Genomic DNA, 14,318 nt, shown 5'->3' on the forward strand with positions numbered 1-14,318 from the left:
GCCTGAATATGTTCGTTCTCCTCTCTGTGGTCTCTCCCAGGATCGGATGCACATCTCTCCATGCGTTCCATTGTGCCTGTCCTGTCTCAACACTGTGGTGTACACATGCATCTTACAGGTGAACGTGGAGCCTCCTTTCTGTTTAGCTACTGTGTCGTTACACTCTGCTGTGCAGAACAGGACACTGGCTCCAGATACTATAGAAAACATTCATTAGTGCGCTTTTGTAGGAGTCTAAAACCAGGTGTGTGAAAGGTAAGGATGTTAGTTTTTACTTCATACATCCATTTCTGGGCAGCACAGGATACTCTGGGGACTGTATACCTGGGGATATTTATTGATTTGCTATATGGTACAGTCCTTCCTTCCACTACAGTTCTGGAAATGTACAATTATCAACTGAAGATTTTCAGACACACACACACACACACACACACACACACACACACACACTGTGTTAAAGGCCTGGTATAATCTCAGTGAAGGGTGGATCTGGCATGTGAAGCAACTCTTGTACTTTAGGATTAGATGTTTGGAATGGGAATCATGTTTTACATGTGTAGACTATCTAACCCTGCCTACTTCTTCAGGTCCTTCTCCTAGTCTAGGCTCAGCCTTTTCTATTTCGCCTCCTATTCGTGCTCATACTACTTTGGGGGGGGTGGGGATTGAATCATGGAGCCAGCTGACCAAGTCCAGTCTCTCCTGAAATGTTTCCCAGTTGGAAGAGTTTCATGAAGGACACTGTCACAGAAAAGCCAGCTCTTATTGTTGTCATAAGGTAGTTTAATACACTGTGTGCTCCAAGTAGTTGTTCTTTCTGATGATAAAGCAGGAACAAAAGTACTGTTGAAATATACTTACATTATAATACATAAAACTGAGTATTTCTATTAAGAAAAATGTTAAAATGCTCAAGGTAATCATTTGCTTATGTTCATATGAATGGCCTCCTGAAGAAAGGGGACCCAAGAGCAGTTATCCAAAGGAGCAAATGAATAATTCAATCCCTAACAACCTGCAGTGGAGTGGAAGTAAACGTAGAAGCCACGGACCCACAGCTGTCTCAGCCACCCCTTTGCCTGTCGTCATACCCATTGCTGGGGACAGTCCCCAGCTTACTGTCAGAGAGTGAGTTATGAGGAGACCCTTAGACAAGGCCTGCACTCATCTACATGCGCAGCCTCCTCCCAGCAGACTGGAGTCCTTCCAGGATTGGGCTCATCAGTCTGATTTCATGTCAGTCTTCTCACGCTAGCATAGGAAATATTGTAATTTACCTTTCCTTGGAAGAAAATCAACTTTACTTTCTTACTCAGGGTGCTTTCCAGAGCTGTAGCATTGGAGCACAGGTTCCAGGAATATTTTCCACAGATGCCCTCACTTGTGCTGCAAATAGCATGGTTGGAATTCTTTGCCTTCTCCTCTTCCCCTAACCAAGAGAGCAGAGTGTGTGATACCATGGTTCCTCCCCCACAATCTGTGGCTCTGCCAGCTGCCCTGTCTGCTCCACCCTACTTCTCCACTCTTGCTGGTGAAGTGAGGAAACTGAGGTTCAGGGGTAAGGAGGGTGCTCATGATAACATGGCTGGGGAATGCAAGCCATGGCAAGGGTCCAAGTGCTGTCATGGCTGGTGCTCTTCCCCCATGCCACAGCTCTGCTGCTTGTCATGTAGTTGCTTCACACTAGTCTGAGTGTCTTGCTGCCTGGAGGCTTGCCCTCACAATGTGCTTACATAACTTTACCATCCCATTGGGCAGCAGGGCAACGCCCTCAGGTGGGAATGTGGTAAATGCCGCAGAAAACTCCATTCTCAGTGGAAAATTTGGTTTCTAGTGTCATTGTTGTTTTATATTAAACTTTACCCAACTTTATTAAACATTTTGAACATTGAATCAAATTCAGTAGGGGAAAAGTTCTTTAATAATGAGTGGTATCCACATGAAAATTAACTTCACTTCATATACAAAATTCATTTACTTCATATCTCATTTCATGTATAATAATGTACCCAGGAATAATTACAGTCTTAAAGCCAGAAGTCTAAAGCTTCTGAAAGAAAACAAAAGAAACTATTATGAAACTATCTTTGTGACCTTAGAGTAGACAAAACACCCAATGTATAAAAACTCCTTAGCCATAAAAGTTGATAAAAAGTTCATCAAAATTTAAATTTTTTGCTCATAAAAAGAGAACATTAAGAAAATTAATAGATGAACCATGGGTAGAGAAGAAAATATTTATAATGCATGTATCTGACCAAAAATGACCTTCAGAGTATATAAATGAGAATAAATACATAATAAAAGTAACAAAAACTTGAACAGGTATTTCACGAAAGAAAATATATAAATGGGCAATTAGCACATTAAAAAGTATTTGCTGTCATTAATTGTCAGAAATAGGAATTAAAATCAAAGAAATACTACTATTTCTCCTGAGCAGAATAACTAATGAGTTACAACAAAATACTGTTTTTAACACTGCAACTAACATGGTGAAAGCAAACAAAAATTGAAGATTAATGTGAACGTAGAACAGTTTAACTTACATATTGATGGTGTTTTTGAGTGATAGAAACGTTTTGAAGAATTCTTTATATTTAACTTTATATATTATATATGCAGTGTATATTGTATATATATATATAATGTATTGGCATCACACAGTCTGCTCTCTTGTCTAGGGGAAGAGGAGAAGGCAATATATACAATATATAGCTCAGCGGCATAAGTGCCTGTGTTGCAAGCGCACAGTTGTGTGTTTGATTCCCAGTACAAAAAAAAAAAAATGTATATATATATAATTTATCCTGTAGCCTACTGGGGTAATTCCACTCCCAGATACCCTGATGAGGAAAATCATATACACACAAAAATATGTGTACAAGAATGTTTTTAGCAATTTAATTCATAGTCCAGCACTGGAAAACAACCTCCTTGTCCATAAACAAGAAAATGGAAAAGGAAATTCTGGTAATGTATATCCCAGCATAGAAATATTACTCAATAATAAGCAATATACTACTGATACATAGTAAATCATCTCAAAGTACATTAAATGAAATCAGACACAAAAGTTATGAGTGTCACTGTATGGAGTTCGAGCGTAAGCGGAAGTGTGCGTGGTTAATGGAATTAACAAGTTTTGCCCAAGCTGGGAGTGAGAACAGATTGTATGGGTCACAGGACCCCTCTAGGGTGGGTGGAGTGGTATTCCTCTCCACTGGCGTCACATCAGCACATGAAGGTGGTAGTATTCATAAAGCTAAGCAAGATCTATGCATTTTATTGTGTGTAAATTATACTTCAGTAAACACATATATCAGAATGGAATTCATATTCTGAAAATAAAAGGTTATTTGAAAACATGACAAACAGCCATAGAAACACTTTGTAAAGACTTGCTCACAAGGAATCTTGTTGTCAGGCACCTGTCATCCCAGCATTCAGGAGGCTGAGGCAGGTCAGTAGCTGCTTTTTGAGGCCAGCCTGGGCTCCATAGTGAGGTAGTGAGACCTTGCCTCCAAATAAGTAAGTAAATAAGAACACGCGAACATCTTCCTAACAAGTGTAGGTTGATAACAAAAAGTCTTTAATATTAACATTTAATATCTGAAATTTAGTATCTGAAATTTTCACAAATGAAAAATACTAATGTACAAAAGGTTTTAGCCAACATTTAATTTATTCTGTTAAAGATTTAAGGTGAAATATACATATCATTAAATTCACAGATCTTGAGTGTATAATTCCGTGAGTTTTAGCAAATGTATAACATTGTGTATTGAATACCCAAGTCAAGAAATAGAACGTTTCTGTTATCACAGATTTAATACATTAGTCAAATTCTTCCCCCATGTCCCTGTGAAGTCACTGAGATAACCAAAAATGATTTGTTCTCCAGAGTTGCCATGAAAACAGCAAGAAAACACAAACCTTGCAGAGCCCTCTATGAATGGTAGCTGCTTAGTTCATTGGTTTCCATTACTGCTTTTCCAGTGGGCAAACCTGTAACATGTATGTTGTTTTTCTTTTAAGATAAAAGATGTTAATGTATGAGTTCTTCTTCTTAAACTAAAACTTCAGCATTCAGGTTTAATTGCAGTGTTGACACTTTATGATAAATAAGACTTTGGGTTGCAGTTTTGACATTCATCTCTAAAAGGTTCACAACACTGATCTAGGCCCATTGTGAAAAGTTCCTAACACAGTTGCTGTTTAGTTTTCTAATAAGAATTTGAGAGCTGGAAATATAGCTCAGTGGCCCAGGTTCCTGTCTGGCAAGCACAAGGCCCTGAGTTCAATTCCTGGTACCAAAAAAAATTTTTCCCCATAGTCTTAAGTGAGACTTTCCAATAACCTAATTAGCCAACATAAAGTTAGTAAGAATTAATATCTTTTTAGCTTTCCTTTCATTTCCAGTTACCCAAGTACCTAGAGAGCCTGTGTTTTAAATATTTCAGTGACAGTATGGGCTGATAGTTCATAATAGCAATAGACTCTTTGTACCCCATATTTTATCTGTGAAAGAAACCTTAGTTAGTACTTTCTAGATTGTTTATAGTGGGTAAAAAATCAATGCAATGCAGGCACCTTCTTGGTAGAATATGTTCTAAACAAGGTCATGAAGCAAGCTACAATTTGAGAAGGATACTGAAGGAGAATGTCATTTCTATTTGAAATTATAGAGAGAACATTGATTTTTTTTTCCTGAGGCAGAAAATCAATGCCCAAATTTTAGTTTTGCTAATGTGCAAGGTTAGATCTCTTTCTACAAGAAGCACAGTGACATTTGAGCTCATCGTATACCAAATCTTAGAATGTGGCGTATTTTTTTGGTTTAGTGATATCATTAAACAACTCTTAAGGAGTCTGTAAATATTAGAGACACTGCAAATTATTATTGAATTGTTGAGACACATCTCCCTGGCTTTTTTGGCATCCTGTATCCTTCCCCTCTCTAGCCAGATGTTTGCCTCTTGCCTTTCCTTTCCCTGCTTCTCACCCTTGCTAAGTGCAGAGGGCACTGACTTCCTAGCTAGTGACTTGGCCTTCCTCAGCCAGGCCTCCTTAGCGCTTCTTGTTGTGGGAGACTAATGAGTAAATAACCCTTTAAAGTTGAGGGGTGGCCAAGTGACATTTCTAGATGAAGTCTCAGCTCACTTTCTAGCACTGTCAGGGATTAAGAGCTAGAGCACCTTGGGAAAATCTGGAAGGAAACAAAATTTAGGGAGTGAAAAGCACCTTTGTGTGTGCCTGGAAGACCAACAAATAAAAAGACCCACTTACTGAGACTATTTAGTTGGGAGAGTATGAAAAGACAGATTTTCAGTTTTCCCTCCATATAGTAATTGTAGACACATTTTAACCAACAGAAGGATAAAGAAAATGAATTTTTAAAATGAGGATTCACATACACTTTTTCTGAAGGCTAAAAAATTGTTTTCAAGAAGAAATTTTTATAGTTATAATGTATAGACATTTGGCAATTGGATAAAATAATTTTTGGTGAAAATAGAAAAACAGATTGACATAAATGTACATTAGAGTAGTGACTTTCGGGGCTGGGGGTTTAGCTCAGCGGCATAAGCGCCTGCCTGGCAAGTAGGCAGTCGTGAGTTCGATCCCTGGTACCGATAAAAAGGAAAAAGACAAAAAAAAAAAAAAAAAAGAGTAGTGACTTTCATTTCTTATAAATACACAGTGAAATAGTTCTGGGCAATAAATTCTTGTAAAAGAACAGGGGTTGGCTAAATGCCATAGTTTGTGACTGAATACATATAAAGAAATGAAAACTCAAGATGGGACAGTCACAGTAACCACCTGAAAAAGAGACTTAAAATCCCTTCACCCTATGAGAAAGATTGCTTTACAGTTATAACTTGATACTTTTAAAAATATTTTTTTAAAATTTTGGTACATCATAGCTGCTGTGTGTACATGAAGAAAAAATGTATTTTGTTCTGCAAAACAAAAAGTTATTTAAAATCTTAGCTATAAAAATTTTGATACCAGGGCTGGGGATTTAGCTCAGCAGCATAAGCACCTGCCTTGCAAGTGTGTGGTCGTGAGTTCTATTCCCGGTACCGATTAAAAAAAAATTTTTTTTTGATACTATAAATTCTGTAACTAATACCAAGATTATTGAGAAAGATGCCAGTCACTGTTTTTGCCATGGATATTTTAACAATAAAAGATAGTTGACCACAGAGAATTATTTCAGGCAACCAATCTGGTTTCGCTCAACACTGCTGGCAGCGCATGAGCCCTCAAACCTTTCTTATGCCTCTCTGCTAATCCTGTATCTGGTTCAACTCTAGGTTTAATGTTTTCATGCCTTTCTTAAGCCTTGACTTTCCCTCTCACAAGAATCCTTCTGGAGTCCATTTTGATTTTCACTCTTTTGTGAATTTCCTCAACACACACACTGACGTAGAACCCATTTCTGTAAGCAGGAGTAATTTGTTATGTTTCTTGATAATGCATTTTTTAGCAGTTTTGAGTGATCAGTAATCATTATGGAAAGCAACTGTTAGGATTTGGGAGAGCAGTTAGTAATATGATCATGATTATTTGGAGAAAGTAGATCATGAATGGAGACTTAAGCTAAGGGAAAAGGAGGTCTTGGGGAGGATAAGACAGAGAATTTAACAAGCTGAGACCACAGTGTTCTGAGGTCCAAGTGCTGTGCATGGCCTCCTAACTGAAGGCAAGGTGCCAGTGAGCCCTGGAACAAATGAGTGTATTTTGTGTAGCGTAGTGTGACTAAGTTTCTTTTAAAACATTCATTCCTTAAACACTTTTTAATTCTCTTGGAGTACAAAGATAAATTATAACTACTTTCAGAAGCAAATGGTGATGGATAAATAGAAATGTGCAATGTTACCAAAATGTATTACTCATGAAAAGAGGTCCACACCACAGCTAGGCAGCCTAGCTGCCGCAGAAGAGTGCTCATGGCTCAGGGCATGAGCTCCAGGGCCTTCCCTGCAAGGCACCATGGTTTGCATGTTGTCTTGGTTATTATTAAGCCATTTTCTCCATCGGAGCACTGTGGTAAAGGGCCAGGACTGCACTGAGCCTTCCCAAGTTTCCTTGTAGGTCTTAGTAATAACACCTCTGAGAGCTTTTCTTGCCTGGGCCCCATAATTACATTTCCAGTTGAGCTGAAATTAAAGGTGAGGATCTGGTATGAGAGCCAGTCTTCTGCAAACCTCTGGACAGATCATCTCAGAAGGCAGTAACTTGTTTGTGTTGAGACTGAGTAGAGATGCCTGGGTTACTGTGCAGACCTGGAATGTGCACCTAATTTGAAAGAACAGTGTTCATTTTGAAGGTGGTGATTGGGTATGTTTGAAATCTGAAAAGAAAAGGTAAGGATCCAGTATTGGCTTGAATTTTTCTGGGTTTTGAAAGGTATTTTCAAAGACATAACTAAATATATTTCCATTTCAAATCATGATTTATTTCCAGTCATTTGGTCCTTCAAAAATCAGAAAGAAGAGAAGTATTACAGCTTACTCTCCAACAACTGGAACTTGTCAGATGAGCCCATTTTCTCCTACAAGCTCTGAAAAAAAGGACCATACAAATAGTCCAGCAAATGGTTAGTAGAACATTCTTTTCTACTTACAATAAGATTTTTTGGGGGGGCTGGGGATTTAGCTCAGTGGCATAAGCACCTGCCTGGCAAGCATAAGGTCGTGAGTTCAATCCCCGGAACCGCAAAAACAAAGACAAAAAAAGATTTTTTTTTTTTTTTTTTTTTTTTAGTGATTGGATAGATCAGGATTTTGATTTAGTAACATATGGATCTTTCTCAAGCTGATTTTTCTCTTAGAGAATTTAACATAGAAAAGGCTAGAATGTGAGTATTGCCTTGTACGGAAATGTAAACTTTCTAGCACTTATTTTAACATGCTGCTACAGACTTTGTTCCCTTACTGTCCCATCCATTAAACAGAAATTATGGCCTGACTGCCTTCAGCTACTATCAATTATAATGGTCACAGATCCAGCCCTGCCTGGCTATCCATCATGTGCATAAATTAAAGGGCACATAACTCAAGCAGTGCTACACTACAGTGTAGAGGATGCTTGAAATGTTATTTTATCCACGTTGCCCATTTAGTTGTGTCCAGATTGAGTGTATATTTTTATATTTTGCCTTTGTTGTATTTTATTGCCTTTTTTCATGTATCTCAAATGCATTTGCAAATATTTGTAGAATTTTTCATAAACTTAATTTAATGTGAAATTCTTATTTTAAAATACTGACTTTGACCATATGTATTTGTTGCTGTTTAGTAGCTTATTGCTGAAACATTTATTTAAAGGTATAGATCTCAATTTCATAGTTTTTTTATACTGCTAAAGATCGAGTCAGCGATATGTCAGTACCTATACTAGAAATCCTTAAATAGGCTCAAATTTAATAACAAGGGTTTTAGATAAGCTGCAATTAGCCTAATTCAGCATACTCTTTAATATTCACCTAGTGCTAAGCATATACTAAAACAAATACAGAAACAAGCCTTCATTTTACCTGAGTTGTTACAATAACACAGAATGAGACCTTAAACTTTTGAATATCTTTGATTTTACTTTATCAAATGCTTTTATCTGAAAGTTGTTACTGTTAGGTTTGCTTTCACAAAAATTTATGAAAAAATGTATTTTCCTCAAGTCCTGAAGTTTTATTTTTATACATCTGTTACATCTTTTTTAATTAAAAATTAATGGCTTAGAGATAGCATATCTTTAAACCAAAATGTGAATAGATTTTTAAGTTGGTATATACTCCATTTCCATATTGAAATTAATTATGGACTTAAGGGAACATTCCTTTTGCCCATAAAAAAATTGGTCATATGATCTCAGTTGACATTTAAGTGGGTAATTATCATAGATTAGAGTACTAAGTAAGCTCTTTTGTAAAAAGTCAGACAGCAAGGGTTTCTGAGGGGTCGGCAATATTCTCTCTCTTGACCTCCGGGATGGTTACACGGAGTTGACTCACCCTGCTTGTTCATTAGGCTGCACCTGCATGTTTTATGTCCTGTTCTGTGTTATCTACATCTAAGAATCACAAAATAGGACAGCGTTACCCAGCATCTTGAACTACATTGTGTCATTTGTAAGCATTATACTGGCCATCCTCATATATCATTTTCTACATGTTTTAAAAATAAAAAAGGCTTACTCTTATGTAGTATCTTGACTTCCAAGTAAATACTACTTCTGAGATCATGTAAGTTCCAAATTGGTCACAGTCTCCATTAACAATTCCTTCATGGGCTGGGGATATAGCTCAGCAGCACAAACGCCTGCCTGGCAGGCGCAGGGTCCTGAGTTCAGTTCCCTGTACCAAAACAGCAACAACAAAAACAATTCCCCCCTTAAAATATTGTTCAAAGTATAATATAAACCTTAAATGATGTTCTCAAGGACACATTAGTTGCAGTTCACCTCCCTCCCTTTACACTTAGAGTGAAATCCGGTACACTTACTGTGACTTGTACAGCCACACATACACCTGACTCCTGCTTCTGCCTCATTTTCTACTCCCGACTCCCTCTCATATTTTGGCCGTGTTCAGTCCTTTCCACTGGAGATGCTCTTTCTCCTGACACTGATCTATGCTTCCATACACAGCTGAACCTGGAGTGTAAGCGCAGAATCCATTGTGATCATAAAAGAAAGAAAAACCCACTTCTGTATCTTCCTTCTCTGTAGAACCTGCATTGGCCAAAAATGGGGTGATGTGTTCCAGTTCATTTGTACATTTAAGAGCTAGACATGTGTGTGTGTATACGTGTGTGTGTATGTGTGTGTTACATGTTTTATTTCTTTTAGCAAATGTCTCCAAACTGTTGTGCATTTTACAGAAAAGGAAAGTGGGTAAAGGTTTCTTTCCTCTTACTACAAGAACACTTCAGATGTGTCACTGATGGATGGGGAGAGGACGGTGAACACATCTACATAGCTGAACACTCACTCACTGGGCAGCAGAGGTACAGAGACCACTAGGGTTGAGATGGAAACTGATAGAGGTCAGAGAAACCCAAGCAGAGGAAGAGGCTGCAGCACCCATCAAGCAGGTGCTCCACAGGGCAGAGGCAGTGTTCTGAGACACGGAGAATGTCAGGTTTTCATAGTTACAGAAGGGTGGCGATTTCTGGATTTGAGTAACATGCAGGCAGGATAAAGTAAAACAAATTTACACCTAGTCACCTCTGAGTAGAATTGCAGAGCATTGAAGCGAATGTGTTAGAGGCACCAGAGAAAAGATGCTACATATGAGAGAATGACGGACCTGGGGTATGTTCTCATCTGCAGCAATATACTCCATTGGAAAATGGAATAATATGGACCTAGAAACACAGCGAGATTTTTATTCAATAAGTGAGGATGATTAGTGGTCTCTGAGGGTGGTGAGGGTCCCATTCACAGACCCGTACTGGAGAGGTGACTAAGGGTGTCTCTCTTCAGAAAACCAGTGGGGCCACTAAATGAACAGAAGACAGACAGCTCAAAAGAGAGGAAAAGAAAGTGCTCTAAACTATATAACTGCATGTATATTTAAGTGTATAAGATAGAAAATGATATCACTGAGTTTTATTGGATCATTGAACAGAGCTGTTTGCAGTATCATTGTTGGAATGTCCACTTTACAAGCTTTAATTTTGTGACTTGAACAATTATTTCTAAGATGACAATATGTAATCCATTAACTAGTGATTTCCTACTGTTTATTTTTTTTTCTGTAAATCTGTATAACTTGTACCCTTTCTCTGCTTTTTATTTTCTCCTTAAATAAAATTTAAAAAAAGACAGACAGCGGTGAGAAGTGAGTTAGTAAATCCAGCTACAGAGCTAATGATGAAACCTAATTACACATTTTGCTGACTGTGAGCAAAAATCAAACAACCTGAGGTTAAAGTCAAACCATAGCTTGTGCTAACGTGGAAGACAGGAAGGGAACAGATAGAAGTTAATATGTTTATATATTAGCAGAACATTTCTGTTTTAGGCAAATGATGATGTATCAGTTAATTTTAATTGTTTTTGCTTACTGCTAAAAAATAGTAATGCCCACTTTCTTGTGAGCATTAAATGAATTAATACACCAAAAACACTCAGAGCAATCACTTTTGAGATAACAAATGTTCCATATATAATTTGACTATTTTTATTAATATTATTATTATTTAGACTTTAAGGAGAGACTAGAAAAATTTTACTGACTATTCAGTAGTTCTGATAATTTGGCCTGCATGTTCTTCCAAGAGATGTTAAAACTCCTGTTTAGCAATTGAAAAGCATTTAAAAACATCAGTCCTTCGATGAGATTGTTACTGACCCACACTTTGCAAAGTGAGATATATGTATGACTAATTATTTTATAGTAATATGTTTAGAAAAGTCTTAAATACCTGATGAGAGTCTAGCAGGAGACAGTCTGCACTGTTTCTTACCTTACATTAATGACTGCTAGTGCTGAAATGTGAAAGAGAATTACAAGTTAAAGGAGCAAAGTAATTTTAATATTTAAGTTTTGGATCTTTACTGAATGCAAACAGCATAGCACAAAGCTCAGCAAAAATTTTCTGAAAGGGCTAGGGACTTAGCTCAGCAGTGTAAGCACCTGCCTGGCAAGCATGAGGTCGTGAGTTTGATCCCCCCCCCCCCAAGTGTGATTTTTGAGCTGGGCATGATGGCATACACCTGTAATCCCAGCACTTGGGAGACTGAGGCAAGGGAATCGTTGCAAGTTTGAGACCAGCCTGGGCTACAAAGTGAGCTCAAGGCCAGCCTGAACTGCATACCCTGTCTCCAAAAGTCAAAAAAAAAAAAATCTGAAATAAAAGTTTAATGTATAACTTGGGTTTTCACTTGTAGTTTTCTTTTTTTTTTTTTTTTTTTTTTATTTAAGAGGAAAAAGAGAAAAACACAAAACAACCCAAAGTGGCGTAAGGGTACACGCAATACAGAACTACAAAACAAAACAAAACAAAAAAAATAACAGTAAGAAATCACCTGCTAGTAGATTACACACTATCTTCTTGAAAATAGTTCCTCAAATCACAGTATCAAAGAACACAAGGTGGACATTCAAACAGGGAGACTGCAAACAGCTGTGTTCAATGTTCCAAAAACATTGATAAAGTCAGCTATTTAACACCCCCAAACACACTTGCTGTTATACCCGTTAGAGCTCTTTTCCTTTTTTTTTTTCCCCTCTCTTTTTTACAACAAAATTTACACATCTTGGATTTTATTACTCCTTAGTGCTTATTACTTTCTTTGGGGGGGGGCACTTGTAGTTTTCTACAAAACATTTTCAGCTTGGTTTTCCTTTTTGGAGACAGATTTTATTTCTTCCAAAGTTCTCTAAAATCATATTGTTATTCTTTTCTCCTTACATCATTTACTAAATAAACTTTTAACCATATTCATTTATTCTGCTTGGAATTTTATAATACAGATTAATCAAAAAATGAAAAGTTAATAAAAAGGAAAAACTAACACTTTAGCAAAATTTCTAAATCGTAAGTTTTTCTTTTTTGCCATTAAAGAATGTTTAAGGCAGTAATCTAGTTATGATAGGGTTTTTTAAAGGGAAGCAGTGAACTGAATCAGTGTGGTGCTGGGTGTGGAGCGCCTGCCTGAGGACTGTTGACAAAAAGGAGACCTGGAGAGGAAGAGTGATGGTGCTGTAGGATGGATTCTCTCGTTGTTGGTTCTCCTCCTGATACTAACTTGGCTGTTCTTAACCGTCAGAGGAGCTCAAGACCTCACTGTTGCTGAGAATGGCTGCCATTCACTTTGGCAGAGCTCTGGTGTCTACTGCTTTCTGGGTTTGGAGGGGAAGATGTGTTGCTGTTCAGTCTCTAGGAGAAGCTTGTCACACTGGCTTCCTGATTTGGACTCTGCTGTTCTCATTGTCGGAAGGGCTCGGGACCTTGTTGTTGCCAAGGGTGGCTGTGGGACTTTTTGGAGGAGCGCTGGTCCTTGCTTTGAGTCAGTGTTGCTTCCTGGTGGCAGTGCAGAACCCTCAGTCTCCTGACACAGATCCTTCATTCCGTTGGCACAGACTTTCTAGCTTCCACCACTGACCTTGGGTCCTTCCCAGCACAGATCTGTGAAACAGACTTGCATGAGCTATTATAATGGGCTCTAGGCCTCCAGTTGGTCTCATGGGGAGCATTGTCATGGGCTCTAGATCTTCAGCTGGACTCATGCAGGACGTTGCCATGCAATCCAAACCCTCAGCTAAATTCTGCAGGTCTCAGTGTGTTGATATATTTCCTGTACTCTTTCTTTTGTATGTGACTCTTTGAGTGACCATATAAACAATCCTGTCAGTTGTGTCTCCTGTATTGTCTTTTCTCCTTGCAGTCCTGACTGCAGCAATCACTAAGTGCTAGGCTCAAACTCCTGATCCTCCTGCCTCATCCACCCAGAGCACTGGAATTATTTACGCCACCATGCTGACTGAATATACACTTTAAACTTTTCTCCTATTAACAAGAACAGGGAAGAGTAAGAGAGTAAAAACTGGAGAAAAAATGTAAAGTAGCCTTAGAAGGACTTCTGCATAGTAATTCTTAGTCCTTTTTCTTTCACCGTGAGGATTGGATCTTCCGGCAGCATTGTTAGAGCAGTGGTCCTCTTCATTGTCACTAAGAGCTCTGAAAGGCTCACCATTGCTGCGGTGGTTATCATCCAGAACATGTGCTGTGGAGCCTTTGGAAAGTACCTGGTCTGAACTGAAATACAAGTATGCAGTGGGCATCAGATTTCAAAGGCTTGATGTGGAAAGCACATAAATTACTCATGTTGCTGTTAAATTCTTAGCTATATTGCGTTAAATATTAGTTTACCTGTTTTTCTTTTCTTTTTTTTTTTTTTTTCTTTTTATCGGTACCAGGGATCGAACTCACGACTGCCTGCTTGCAAGGCAGACACTTATGCCACTGAGCTAAATCCCCAGCCCGCTGTTTTTCTTTTTAGAGTTTAACTACTAGAAGGTCTAAAATCACATAAATGGCTCATACTATGGCTCTGTTGGAGAAGGTTGGCTAGAGGTTTCCATGGCACATTGTACTAAGGGGTTTGCAGTGAAACAGTAACATAGAGTCAACAGTAATCCAGTGGCAACTGTCAAATAAGAGCAATATCACACCAAAATATGTCCAGTGAGGACAGAGGGTATTGCCACTTACACATTTTAAGGAATGAGCTGTTGCCTATTTTTCATTAGCAGCAGGGGGTGTGGCTTATGCTTTCTGTTGCTCCGTAAACATTTGTCA

The 14,318-nt window shown here is 38.2% G+C and overlaps 1 protein-coding gene across 12 annotated transcripts in view; it reads left to right on the plus strand.

The window, feature by feature from the left end:
- Itgb3bp (integrin subunit beta 3 binding protein) overlaps positions 1–14,318 on the plus strand; it is a 64,764-nt gene that overhangs the window by 15,047 nt on the left and 35,399 nt on the right. For all 12 annotated transcript variants that reach the window (XM_063259426.1, XM_063259432.1, XM_063259437.1 and 9 more), the window contains exon 3: positions 7,477–7,609. In XM_063259426.1, the coding sequence (XP_063115496.1) occupies positions 7,477–7,609 (133 nt within the window). The remainder of the gene's footprint in view (positions 1–7,476; positions 7,610–14,318) is intronic.

Source organism: Cavia porcellus, unplaced genomic scaffold (genome assembly GCF_034190915.1).
Source record: "Cavia porcellus strain 051 isolate PalLab524CR breed Dunkin Hartley unplaced genomic scaffold, mCavPor4.1 scaffold_1, whole genome shotgun sequence".
In the NCBI taxonomy this organism is placed as follows: Eukaryota; Metazoa; Chordata; class Mammalia; order Rodentia; family Caviidae; genus Cavia; species Cavia porcellus.